Below are 14,577 nucleotides of genomic sequence, written 5' to 3' on the forward strand. Positions count from 1 at the left end.
GGAAGAAATCAAAAGATATTTCGAGATAAATGAAAATGAAAACACGACGACCCAAAATCTTTGGGATGCCGCGAAAGCAGTCCTAAGAGGGAAATTCATAGCTTTGCAGGCCTACCTAAAGAAACAAGAAACATCACTAATCAACAGTTTATCTTCACATTTAAGGGATCTGGAAAAAGAACAGCAAAATAAGCCCAAAGGGAACACAAGGAAGGAGATAATAAAGATCAGAGCAGAATTAAATGAAATAGAAACCAGAAAAACAATACAAAAGATCAATGAATCCAAGAGTTGGTTCTTAGAGAAGATAAACAAAATCGACAAACCATTAGCCAGACTCATTAAAAAAAAGAGAGAGAGGACCCAAATTAATAAAATCAGAAACGAAAGAGGAGAAGTGACAACGGACACTGCAGAAATACAAAGAGTTTTAAGAAGTTACTATGAGCAACTATATGCCAACAAATTTGACAATTTGGAAGAAATGGACAATTTTCTAGAGGCGTACAACCTTCCAAGGCTAACTCAAGAAGAAACAGAAAACCTGAATAGACTGATTACCACCACGGAAATTGAATCAGTAATCAACAGTCTCCCAACAAACAAAAGCCCTGGACCAGATGGCTTTACAGATGAATTTTACAAAGCGTTCAAAAAAGAATTATCACCAATTCTCCTCAAGCTCTTCCAAAAAATCCAGAAGGAGGGAAGACTCCCAAACACTTTTTACGAAGCCACTATCACCCTGATCCCAAAATTAGACAAAGACACCACAAAAAAAGAAAACTACAGGCCGATATCTTTAATGAACATAGATGCAAAAATCCTCAACAAAATATTAGCAAACAGAATTCAGCAATACATTAAAAAGATCATTCACCACGATCAAGTGGGATTCATTCCTGGTATGCAGGGGTGGTTCAACATCCGCAAATCTATTAATGTGATACACCACATTAACAAAATGAAAAATAAAAATCACATGATCATATCAATAGACGCAGAAAAAGCATTTGATAAAATTCAACAGCCATTTATGATAAAAACCCTTAAGAAAGTGGGAATAGAGGGATCTTATCTCAACATAATAAAGGCCATATATGACAAACCCACAGCTAACATCATACTCAATGGGGAAAAGCTAAAACCATTCCCCCTAAGATCAGGAACAAGGCAAGGATGCCCATTATCTCCGCTTCTATTCAACATAGTTCTGGAAGTTCTTGCCACAGCAATCAGACAAGAAAAAGAAATAAAAGGCATCCAGATTGGTAAGGAGGAAGTAAAGTTATCATTGTATGCAGATGATATGATACTATATATAGAGAACCCTAAAGACTCCACCAAGAAGCTATTAGAGCTGATAGATGAATTTAGTAAAGTGGCAGGATACAAAATTAATATTCAGAAATCAGTTGCATTTGTATATACCAATAATAAAACATCAGAAGGAGAAATTAAAAAAACAATCCCATTTACAATCGCTCCAAAGACTATAAAATACCTGGGAATAAATTTAACCAAAGAAGTAAAAGATCTATACTCAGAAAATTATAAGACACTGATGAAAGGAATGAAGGAAGATATAAATAGATGGAAACACATATCATGTTCATGGATAGGAAGAATTAATATAATTAAAATGTCCATACTGCCTAAGGCAATATACATATTCAATGCAATTCCTATCAAACTGCCAACGTCGTTTTTCACAGAAATAGAACATATAATCCTAAAATTTATATGGGACCATAAAAGACCCCGAATAGCAAAGGCAATCTTGAGAAATAAGAACAAAGTGGGAGGTATAACAATACCTGACTTCAAATTATACTACAAGGCTACAGTAATCAAAACAGCATGGTACTGGCATAAAAACAGACACATAGATCAATGGAACAGAATAGAGAGTCCAGAAATAAATCCACGCCTATATGGCCATTTAATCTACGACAAGGGAAGCAAGAATGTACGATGGAGTAATGACAGTCTATTCAATAAATGGTGCTGGGAAACCTGGACAGACACATGCAAAAAAATGAAGTTGGACCACCTCCTTACACCATATACAAAAATAAATTCAAAATGGCTTAAAGACTTAAATGTAAGGTCTGAAACCATAAAATACCTAGAAGAAAATATAGGAAGAAACTTCTCAGACATTACCCGGAGTAAGATTTTTACTGATATACACCCTCGCGCGAGGGAACTAAGAGAAAGAATAAACATGTGGGATTATATCAAACTAAAAAGTTTTTTCACAGCAAAGGAAACCATCAATAAAACAAGAAGGGATCCTACTGAATGGGAAAAGATATTTGCCAGTGATATATCTGATAAGGGATTAATATCACAAATCTATGGAAAACTTACTCAACCCAACTCCAAAAAAACAAACGATCCAATTAAAAAATGGGCAGAGGACTTGAAGAGACATTTTTCTGAAAAGGACATTCAGATGGCAAACAGACATATGAAGAAATGCTCAACCTCACTAACCATCAGAGAAATGCAAATAAAAACCACAATGAGATACCACCTCACCCCAGTCAGAATGGCTATCATCAATAAATCAACAAACAACAAGTGCTGGCGCGGATGTGGAGAAAAGGGAACGCTTGTGCACTGTTGGTGGGATTGCAGACTGGTGCAGCCGCTATGGAAAACAGTATGGAGGTATCTCAAAATTCTGAAAATGGAACTACCTTATGATCCAGTAATTCCACTCCTAGGTATCTATCCGGAGAAATCCAGAACTTCAATTCAAAAATCTCTATGCACTCCTATGTTTATTGCAGCACTATACACAATAGCTAAGACATGGAAACAACCAAAATGCCCATCGGTAGATGATTGGATTAAGAAACTGTGGTACATTTATACAATGGAGTATTATGCAGCCATAAGGAAGAAAGAAATCTTACCATTTGCAACAACATGGATGGATCTAGAGAACATTATGTTAAGTGAAATAAGTCAGACAGAGAAAGATAAGTTCCATATGATCTCACTTATTTGCGGATTCTAAAGAAAAGAATAAGTGAATGAACTAATCAGAAACTGGGAGACAATGAGGAAAAACTGAGGGTTGCTAGATGGGCGGGGGGAGTGGGGGGTGGGGGGGAGGGTGAGGGGATTGGAGGGCAGTCGGTGACCACAGGATGGCCACGGGGTTTGAAAATTAATCTGGGGAACGTAATTTGGTGGTTACCAGAGCGTAAGGGGGTTGGGGGGTGGGGGATGAGGGTGAGGGGGATCAAATGTACGGTGATGGAAGGGGAGCTGTCTCTGGGTGGTGAACACACAGTGTGATTTATGGATGATGTGATTCAGAATTGCACAACTGAAATCTATGTAATTCTACTAACAATTGTCACCCCAATAAATTAAAAAAAAAAAAAAAAAAATATTAAAAAAAAAAAAAAAAAAAAAAAAAAATCCAAGGGAGACTCTTTAATTCCTAACTTATTTAAACTCTTTGTAATATCATAACTATCAAGTACTCTGCCATTTATTTTTTTATTTTTCAGTTATAGTTGACATTCAGTATTGTTAGTTTCATGTGTATAGCATAATGGTTAGACATTTATACAACTTCTAAATTTGTCCCTCAGTAAGTCTAGGATCCACCTGGCCCCACACATAGTTATTACAATATTATTGACTCTGTTCCTATGCTGTTCTTTACATCCCCTTGATTATTTTGTGACTGCCAATTTGTACTTAAACCTTTTACCTTTTTCACCCAGACTCCAAATCCCCTCTCATCTGGCAACCATCAGTTTGTTCTCTGTATCTGTGATGTCTATGAGTTTGTTTTCTGTTTTGTTTGTTCATTTATTTTGTCCTTTAGATTCCACATATAAGTAAAATCATATGGTATTTGTCTTTCTCTGTCTGACTTATTTCACTAAGGATAACACCTTCCACATCCATTCATGTTGTCACAAATCGTAAGATTTCATTCTTTTTCATGGCTGAATAATATTCCATTGTATATATGTATCACCTCATCCTTATCCAGTCATCTATTGATGGGCACTTAGGTTGCTTCCATATCTTGGCTATTGTAAATAATGCTGCAGTGAACATAGGGATGCACATGTCTTCTTGAATTAGTGTTTTGGATCTCTTTGGATAAATACGCAGAAATGGAATTGCTGGGTCATAAGGTGGTTCTATTTTTAATTTTTTGAGGAACCTCCATACTGTTTTCTATAGTGGCTGCACTAATTTACAATCCCACCAACATTGTGTGAGAGTTCCCTTTTCTCCCCATCCTCACCATTTGTTGTTTGTTGATTTATTAATGATAGCCATTCTGATGGATATTGTGGGGACAGAGTCAGGAGTCCAATTTCCAGGCTCTCGGCCTCACGTGGAAAGGTGCTCACTCGGGTAGTAAATGGCCATCAACTGTGATTGGATGGCCATCAGCTGTGGCTAGTTGGCTGTCAGCTGTGACCAGTGAGCCATTGGCCACTAATATAACTGCTGTGGCTACTCCAGCAGAAAATGGGGGCTAGCAAGTGGTGGAGTGTGGATTGTGGATTGCAGAGAGGCGGATTGCACCTAGCAAGTGCGGAGTCGGTCGGTTGGCAGAAAAGCAGACAGCAGGTCGCACGTCATGTGAATCCAGCCTCCAGTGAGACGATAGTGGTATGAGTCGCCTACCTATGGCTCCGTGGGTGTTCCTTTTTGGCCTCACCATGTCCTGCGTTCTTATGTGGGGAGTGGGACCAGAGACCCTGCCTGACACCCTGCATGACAGGTGTGAGGAGATATCTCATTGTGGTTTTTATTTGCATTTCTCTGATGATTAGTGACATTGAGCATCTTTTTATGTGTATTGACCTCTGTATGTCCTCTTTGGAGAGAGAGCTGTTCAGGTCCTCTGCCCATTTTTTAATTGGATTTTTTGTTTTTTTTGGTGTTAAGTTGTATGAGTTGTTTATATTTTTTGGAGATTAACCCCTTATTGGATTTATCATTGGTGAATATCTTTGCCCATTCAAAGGTTGTCTTTTAGTTTTCTTGATGGCTTTTTTGTGGTGCAAAAACTTTTTAGTGCGATGTAGTCCCATTTGTTTATTTTTTCTTTTGTCTTCCTTGCTCAGGGAGACATATCCAAAAAAATATATATTACTAAGAGCGCTATCAGAGAGTTTACTTCCTGTATTTACTTCTAGAAGTTCTATGGTTCTAGGTCTTACATTTAAGTCTTTCATCCATTTTGAGTTTATTCTTGTATATGGTGTAAGAAAGCCGTCTAGTTTCATTTTTTGCATGTGTCTGTCCAGTTTCCCCACCGTTTATTGAGGGGACTGTCTTTACCTCATTGTATATTATTGCTTCCTTTGTCATTGGTTAATTGACTATATAGGTGTGAGTTTATTTCTGGATTCTCCATTCATGTTCCATTGGTCTATGTCTCTGTTGGTATGCCAGTACCATGCCGTTTTGATTACTATAGCCTCGTAGTATAATTTGATATCAGGTAACGTGATACCTTCAGTTTTGTTCTTTCTCCGGCTAGTCGGGGTCTTTTGTAGTTCCATATAAATTTTAGGGTTGTTTGTTCTAGTTCTGTGAAAAAATGCCATTGGTATTTTGATAGGGATTGCATCGAATCTATAGATTGCCTTGGGTAGCAGGGACGTTTTAACAATGTTGAGTCTTCCTATCCATGAGCACAGTATATGCTACCATTTATTTGTATCTTCTTCAGTTTCTTTCTTCAGTGCCTTATAATTTTCCAGTCAAGTACTCTGTCCTTTAAATTCCATCCCTCTGGAATGCCTCTGAATCCTTTTCTACTATTGATGTTTTATCAGGTCCCATCCCTGGTCTTTTCTAATGTCCCTGTGCCTATGCCACCCTATCCTTGAAAGGTCCCATAATTCCACATTTAAGGATTTAGTTATTGCTTGTGCTGGTGATTTCTGAAATCCATATCTCCAGACTAGGCCATGTGCTTGAATTCCAGGAAAATGTATTTCATTGTATGCTTGATATTTCTCTCTTTGTGTTCTGCAAGTATATCTCAAATCCAATAGGTTCAAATCTGAACTCATATATTCCTTCTGATGCTCTTACATGAGATTCATCCTGTACTCTTGCTTCTTTTCTTCCTCAACCTACATCAACATAGTCAAACCTCCTATTATTTCATTTTCTTCCTCCTGTTATATCTGTGCCCTACATTTTTCTAGAATTTGTCCTTTCTTCTCTGACCTACTGCTTTAATTTGGGAGTCACAATTTATTGCCTGGATCACTGTGAGAATCACTCATTGGTTTTCATATTTGTATATTTGTGATTCATCCTCCGTGATGTTTTCAGAATGAGCTGTGTACTGTCCTACTTAAAATAACATAATGGCTCACCATGGCCGTTGATGACGTCCAAACTCCTTTACTTGGCTTATGCATTCCTTTATAATTACCCCTTTGTGCTTTCTCAACCTTATCTTCCACCCATCTCAGTACAAACACCTTTCAATGGATCCAGGAGCTTCCTGCAGCTCCCTGAACTGACGTATTTTCTTGTGCCTTTGTTCATTGAAAATATTGTGAGCTGTGGGAATGCCCTTTCCCGTCCTGGGCCACTGCTAGCCTATTATTACCTTTGTGTGAATTAGAAATGATTCTCCATCCAAGCAGTCAGTTCTGAGGGTGCTCAGATTGGTGACTGATTGAACTTTTGTGAGAAACAGGAGAGGTACGCCTCTGCTGTGCTGAAGCTCCCATTGCTGGGACGCAAGGCTTGGTGAGCTGAACACTGGCTCTGTGTCAGCCTTTCCAAACCCCTGTGCTCGGCCCCCGGGGGCAGTGAGCAGTAGCCCTGCTCCCATCATCCCATCTCCTCCTGGAAAACTCCTGTTTGTTTATGATTGGTCTCTGTCTAGAATTTCTAACTCTCATTATACTCATGGTTCTCATCCTCCGTTTTGATCGTCAGTCCCTTAGGGAATCTGAAGAAAGTTGTGAGCCCACTCTGTAAAAATGAGCATATTCCTAACACACAGCTCCTCCATGAACCTGAGTCTAGAAAGCACATTCTGAGGATCGTTCAACGACTTGGCTCCCGTGCCCAGGATGGGGTCCTCCACTCAGTAGGCTCTGAATGAAAGTTTGCGGCACTGCTGACAGCATTTCAGACTACCAACTTCTGTACTTTTTCTGTGTTTGTATTACATTATTTGCAAACTTCTGTCTACTAACATACGTACTGCCATCATTGTTTTCTTGTCTATGTCCCCTGCTAACTTCTGAAATTTTCCAGAGTAGGCACTGCTCTGTTCATAGCTGTACTCCCAGCATCTAACATCGTACAAGACTATCATAGGCATTTGAGAAATGTTCGTTGAGATTCAGTGATATTAAATGATTTAAGGTCACTCAGGCAGTGATAATGGACTTAAGGGTGATTGAATAATGGTTTCTTCCGGATCACATGATCTTAGGCATTCTACAGTCTGCATTTGTACATATATGTGTCAGTATATTTGGGTGACTCCATAACTGATTGTTAAATGGAAAGAAATAAGCAGTCTGACCAGGTGCAAGTATTTGGGTACCTAGGTGTTCCATATAATTTCTTAAATATGCCAGTATTTTGCAAAATACATCTCCATCAACTTCTGAGTGATAAACAGACCTTTGTTGGGTAGAATTTTGCTACTATTTTTGTGAGATGAATTCAATGATAATCTATTAGTGACGAGATTAAAATCTTTTTTTTTTTTTTTTAATTTCTGACCTTGCTAAAGGAACCCAGTCTTGGTCTCTCGATGCTTGTGTATTTTTCCCCCCCCTCACTATTCTCTAAGTAGCATTCCTCTCCTGGTTTAATCAATACCTCCCGCTTGCTTGCTGTCTTTTACCTTTTTTTTCCCCTCAGCAAAGGAGGGAGCTCATCACAATTGAGCACTTTTGCTTTCATGAGGCAGGATTTTTTTCTAGATTGGGATCATGTTTACTCGGTTTTATAATTCTCTGTTAGTTTGCTTCCCAGAACTGTGTTTCATTGATAATCTAGTTGCTTTATATTATGATTGATTCATGTTGACTGTAGTAAATTTTCTTTGTTTTTTTTTCTGAAACTGAAGTCATCTACTTTATCTTTCAAAATGGGACCAATAAATAGTTCTGAATGAAAATTTTCATGGAAATGAACAATATGAATAATTTCTTCTCTTCTTTGAAAGATGGAGCTAAACTTACATCAGGGTTTGGAAGTGATGATTTCCATTAGTCTTCCTGCTGGTCAAATCCAGCTTTTTGTTTTTTTGGGAAAAAAAATTTTATTTTATTAAAGCAAATTCAGCTGCTCACGTCTCCCTTGATTCATTTAAAACTTCAAGTCTCTCCTGTGTTATAGAACTTGTTTCAACTCCCCATTAAATTTGTGGGCTAAGAAATTTTTTTGTTTTTCATCGGAGAGGTAAAAAAAAAAAAATGACAGCTGTCATATTGAACAAAAAGCAAGTATTCCTGGGTTATTAAAGTTGGATTAAAATATGCCAGAGCCATGGTGACAGTAACATCAATTGTGAAGTCTTTAGTCCCTAGACACTCCAAACAACTAATTAAAAAAAATGGGAGAACTCTTTTCTGTTCAAGTAGATGGCTTTTTTATGACATTTGCTGCTTGGTCTCTCCACAGCTTTAAGTGTCTGATTCTAAGTCAGAAGGGAGTTGGGTTGGCTTATTAAAAATCTTTCCCTGAACGCTTCAGTGAATGTGAGTGTATATATAAATTCCATATGAACTATTTAACCATTTATTATAATTTTCATTCAACATATTTGGTGTGGAAATTTCATATTTCCCTTAGAACATTTTGAAAACACTGCTTAAAATATAAATGTTGCTGTGTTTGGACTAAGGGATAAAAAGGTGGAATACTGATTATGCCAATTGAGCTGTAAGAGGGGAGCCATGAGAGAACTTGGGGCTCCTGGCCTTCAGTGTAGTGGCCCCGGGCTGTAATGGGGCCACCATCTTGGAAGCCTTGATGGGTTCCATTGACACCGCTTAATCCTAAGGATTTTGGACCTTGGGTAACTTTAACAGCATGATTCTGTTTAAGCTTCCCTAATAGATTACATTTTGATATTTGCAATTTCAGAGCAATAAACTCGAGGAGAAAAAAAGACTTCAAGAAAACCTCAGAAGAGAAGCATTTAGAGAGCATCAGCAGCTGTGAGTTTTTATGTTTTCAGAGCGTTGTCCCTTCGTAGGCATATTATTCATTCTGCTTTTAAATTCTAGGTGATGGTAACTTTTCAAAACCTCTGGTATTGGACTGTTGACTGTTACATTAATTATGTAATTGGACTCTGTCATTATGTAAGTGAGGTTTTAAGGTCAGAGACATCTACACTCACCAAAGCGTTCTTTAGTTGTCAATTGATTAGAAATAATACTGTTAAATTTGAAGAATTCCTTGTTATAAATAACTGGGAAAGCTCGATTCTTCAGTGACTCAGGGTACTTCTGATTATGTTGACTGCCAAAACACTGACATAGGAAGAAGGTGTTTGAAAAGAAGAACCCAAGCGGAACCTAAACTAACTAGGGATTTATCTAATGGACTGACGACTATTATACATGGGTATTTTTGTAGACAAGAACCAGAAGTCATTTAGTAATTATTGGCAAAAGTCCCAACTGGTCGTCTTACACCAAGGTACTTTTTCCAGTGTGATTTGTGAATAACAGCAGCTAATACATGTAGGGCACCTACTGTGTGCTTTATGATGTAGATAATCTACTCTGTTATACAGTCTTTACAGATAAGCTCGTGTCCTAACTCTAAGTAGCTAGAAGAATAGACAAAACCAAAGGGACATATTTCTAGTCCTAGGTTAATTCCAAATGTGATAGAGTTAAAACCAAGCAGATCTGGGTTCAAAGTCATTACTCCATTTCCCAGACGTGACCTTGGACAAACTACTAAAGCTCTTTGAACTTCGGTTTGTATTTTTAAATAGGGATGACAATCTTCCCCTATAGGCTATTTGTAAGAATTAAATAAAATCTCTTCTGTCAATGGCATAAAGGTGCCTGAATATTATAAGGACCTGACATGAAAGTTCCTACAGAGGTCTTTGTTGAATGGTATCAGATAACTTTTGTTTCGTAGACACTGTATAGAGATTTCTGGCCCACAAGATGAGTCACTGACCTCCTACTCTTAGATGGGGTGTTCTTTGACTGCCTCCTCTTCCCATTGTTGCAGCTCATTTGCAGAATTTAAGATTATTCTGGTTTTGGAGAGACTATATGTGACACCCTAAAGCATATTCCTTCTTTAAGTACAGTGTGTTCTGGTTTCCTCATTCCACTGACATTATCATGCCTCTATCGTAAGCAGCTCCTCCTTGCTTTAAGACTCAAGTAGAAATTGGCAAAGAAGTTTCTCAATGCTTCACTTTGTCCCTTAGCCAGTTACGTACTTGGCCTCTGCCACCCAGGCCAGAAAATGGGTGGGAATTAAATGGGGTTGGGGGGAAGGGCTAATGAGAGGCATTATCTTCTTTAAGTTAAAATAAGCATTACCTGTGTTTGAGTCATAGGCTCCGTAGCCTGTCTTTCCCCCACTGTTCTTCTAAGGCTGGGTTGGGGAGTGAGGGAGCTGGTGGGAAGCTAAACACCAGGAGAAAATTTCTGTCTTAGAGAGAGAGATAGCAGGAGGGAGCAATAGATTAAGGCTGTTAATGTATTATTGCTTCTCCCCTATTCATGGGTAGAAAAGGATGAGAGTTTATTTCTAGGCTAACCAGAGAAGCTGAAGGAGAGAAGCAGATGCCAGGGGGGCAATTGTAGCCTAGAGATACAGTAAGAATAAATGTATTTATCCTTTGGCATCTTAATTTTACATTGGAAAAAGGGAGGACCTGCTTACCAATGAGGGGTCTTAGGTACAGGACTGGGAAGTTCAGTGAGTCCATTTTCTGGAGAGTTTTAAATGTGTTAAGGTGAAGGATGAGAGATTCTTGGAGTTTTAAAGGACATGAGAGGTCTTTCACCTTCTTGAGTTTCTGTTTTACTAAATGCTAGAGATCAACATCCTTTTTCTGTGAAGAAAAAAACAAGCTTTCCCCTCAGCCACCTCACACACCATCAGTGGAGCTGAATTCAATTACATGCACATTTCACTCTTGGTCTTTCTTCTTCTTATCCTGAAAGTCCCAGTTAACCAGGAGACAGAGAAGTTGGCTGAAAATGAGAAGTATCTCAAATTGATTTTTAAAGCCTATTGAGAAACACGAGAAGCATATATGTGAGTTTTTTCAAAGAGTATATTTTGAACTGCTTTTGAAATTAAAAGGCCAATCGCTCATGAAATGAATGACCATTATGTAGCTAGAAATATGAAAGGGGTTTCTTAGAAAAGATGGACCCTCTGTATAATAGGCCTTTATCATACCTCCTTAGAGTCAGTTGATGGTGGAGAATTTGTCTAGGAGAGCTTTTAGAATTTTAATAGCACAAAGATTTCACCAGACCAAGTAGGCTGTTCCCCATCTCCCTCCCCACCACACAAAAAAATTAGATTCTCCTGCAGGTGTCAAACCAAGAAACACAAAATAGCAACACAACTAACAAATTCTTTCAAACTAGTCAATCCCTCACGTCCTTGCCGGATACGGCATGCCATAATATGTGGTTCAAATAGCAGACCAGGAACAGTGTTTTGTTCTGGAGAGAAGGGGAACCACCGACTTGAACAGGCTGTAAATCCGAGTTGCTAGAGAAAAAACTCAGGATGGCATCCCAGGGCACCACCACGAGAATCGTAATGTGCTCTTTCTTAACACCTCATTCCTGACTCCGTTCATTTGCTTCTGATTATTTTTAGTGTTGTCAATTATTTAGCTAACAGGCAGAAAACTAGGCTTTTATTGACATCCAGAGGGACTCTCCTGAGTGTAATAACAGAGGCAGTTTATTGAATGCCTGTGAGGTTGCTGCCTAATTGTACCCATTAATCTGCCCGGGCAAGCTGGCTGCAAATACCCCAGCAGATTGTGCATGCAGATGGAGCACACAGAATGGTGTTTGTGAAAGGACCTCTGGAATGTACTTCTGGAGTATTGTCTTTTCCTTAAAAAATCCAATGACTGTCACTCTTTCAATGGGTGGCTGAGAGCAGACCAGATAAATGGGGCATTAAGTCTGTTTCTCTAGCTGGGGACAGATTCGAATTTCACAATTTAGAGTTAGTTTTAGGATTCTTGAGCATAAAAGCAAAGGGTAAAAGTAGACCTCTAACCTCGGTGTAGTTTTTAGGATTATTTTTACTCTCTGTAATTATTTACTACTTACAGAACGGCAAATGTGATACTTTTTAGGATGGCCTTTTCCTGGAATCAATATTATTGGTAGATTTGAAGATTTGAAGTAACAGTTAACAAATCTTTTGTGGGTTTTTTAAAAAATATATCAAAGAGAGGATATGATTTATGTTATTTAAAACATTGAGTAAAGTCTCAGCATTTAAAATTTTAAATGGTAATTTATTTTGAGGCTTATAATCTCTTTCTAATCATGCTTTTTGGTTGGATGTAGAGATAGGTTTAACTTTTGAGCCTATTTAACCAGTGGTGGGGGGTGGGGTGGGATGTGTGTGGGGGGCCAATGAGATGCACTTTGTGTGTGGGTGTTAAGAAAAACAATGTTCTCGTAAGGATTTGCTGGAGATCAGAAATGGGTATCTTTTAAACATTAAACATTAAAATGTGAATTCATATCTAATAACCATTTACATTTGCAGAATTTTTAAAAAACTATAAAGTGCTTGGTTCTTGTAAATTAAATAACCTAAGTAATAATAAGCGGCTGTATATTTGAGAACCTGTGGCCTGTCAGGAGGATTATGCATGTTATGTACATTTTTTCACTGAATTTTCACATCATGCCTGTCAGGGCTGTCTCATCCTTATTTTACAGGTGGGGGATTGAGTAATTTAAATTGCCCAAAGTCACAGAGACAATAAACGATGCAGCCAAATCTTGGTTAGAGATTTGAAGGGTTAGGGAGAATAAGTAATTCAGAAACATGATGTACTCGGAAGGTCAGGAAATTCTGCCTAGGATGAGGTGGTAAGTGCTGCAGTCCCCACATGAGGGACCTGTGGCGAAGGCTGTTGGGTAGAGCAGTTCAGAGAGAAACACTCGGTGAAAGATGACTCCTGTTTCTTCCTGCCAAGATCTAAGTTTTGTGTAGCAAAAGGAAAACGTCTGCTTTCTCTGATTTTCATCATACAGGAATGACATCCCCTTCCAGGTCCAACGCTGGGTTAGGACCACGATTCAAGTTCCTTGTAGGATGCATGGACTTTTGTGACCTTCCCTGGCTGTACTCTACTCCTAGGCATAGTTTCCAATATATCTAGCAGAGAAGATGCTCAGTTCTTAAAACCCCATTTTGAAAAGCTCTCGGAACCCAGCTCATTTCAAAATAGGGCCTTCCCGTTCCTAGCCTGTCAAGCGCCATCTCATGCTCAGCCTGTCAGTTGTAATGTTGCGAAGTTTCCTGCGTTTCTGCCATGCATCTCTTTTATTTCCATTTGAGTAATAGCATGATTAGTTCCTAGGAGGCACATCTTCATCTATTTTCGTTTCTTAGAGCTGAGGATCTAGACAGGTCTGCTGAATATGCATACCTAGCCCTCAAGTTTGCCTTCTAATATGCTTACAGAACTTCTAATGCCCTTCACGGGAGCTTCCAAAAGACACTTAAGGGCTAAATTGATCCCTTATCCATATGGTCGGCTTAAATCCAACTTCACATTTTATAATTCAGGGAAGGTGAATCGAAAGTCATCCTATTCATAACTTTCTATCTTATGCTAATGAAGTGAACTTACAGACACAAAAATCCCCTATCTATTTTGTTCAGAGAAATCTGATCTGAGAGAGTCTCTGCCTACTGAGTCTGAAATCACGTTGATGGTTAAGACCGTATCAAAATTTTCACCCATACCTACCATCTCAAAACACCTGTTATGTTATTTTTTCCCCAAGTTTGATTCACTTGCTCTGGTACAGACCCAGAAAAGGCAGATGGTTCACTCTGTCTGGCTTGGGTTTTTCCAGGCAAATATGATTGAGGGAGAGAGAGGAGGGAGAGAAATGAAGCCATTTGTAGAGGAAAGATTGTAAGAACACACTGCAGTATGTAAGCTGTACAATGAGTAAAGATAGGTGGAAGCGGATGGTGAGAAAGGGGGAAACAGTGGCTTGGAAATCCCAAACCGGCTGGAAGAGTGTAGTAGTGAGGGTGTTTGTGCAAAGAAGATGGAATGATAAAAAGTTTTGTCCAAGGGAAGGATTTGTCATTTCCTATTTTGTAGGGAGGACATTTGTTAATGACAATAAAGTGTGACTCTAGGGGTATGACTGAGGCAGAGTGAGGAGCTATTGGAGGTAAAGAAGTCAGGAAATAGCCTGGGGGCTGGAAGGCGGGAGGATGTAGGGGCATCCATATTGATGGCAGTAGTCAAGATAGGGAAGGAGGTCTTAAACAAAAGAGAGGCACTTGACCAGAGGGTGGGAAGATGGCCGT

General features: G+C 38.8%; 1 protein-coding gene across 2 annotated transcripts in view; it reads left to right on the forward strand.

Annotated features, from left to right (window-relative positions):
* The window catches only part of EPSTI1 (epithelial stromal interaction 1), an 82,793-nt gene that overhangs the window by 29,002 nt on the left and 39,214 nt on the right, over nucleotides 1-14,577 (forward strand). For both annotated transcript variants that reach the window (XR_004422810.1, XM_033103881.1), the window contains exon 6: nucleotides 9,133-9,206. Coding sequence is in view for 1 of the 2 variants with exons in the window: in XM_033103881.1 (XP_032959772.1) it covers nucleotides 9,133-9,206 (74 nt within the window). In the remaining variant the exon portion in view is untranslated. The remainder of the gene's footprint in view (nucleotides 1-9,132; nucleotides 9,207-14,577) is intronic.

Source organism: Rhinolophus ferrumequinum, chromosome 4, assembly GCF_004115265.2.
Source record: "Rhinolophus ferrumequinum isolate MPI-CBG mRhiFer1 chromosome 4, mRhiFer1_v1.p, whole genome shotgun sequence".
Classification (NCBI taxonomy): domain Eukaryota; kingdom Metazoa; phylum Chordata; class Mammalia; order Chiroptera; family Rhinolophidae; genus Rhinolophus; species Rhinolophus ferrumequinum.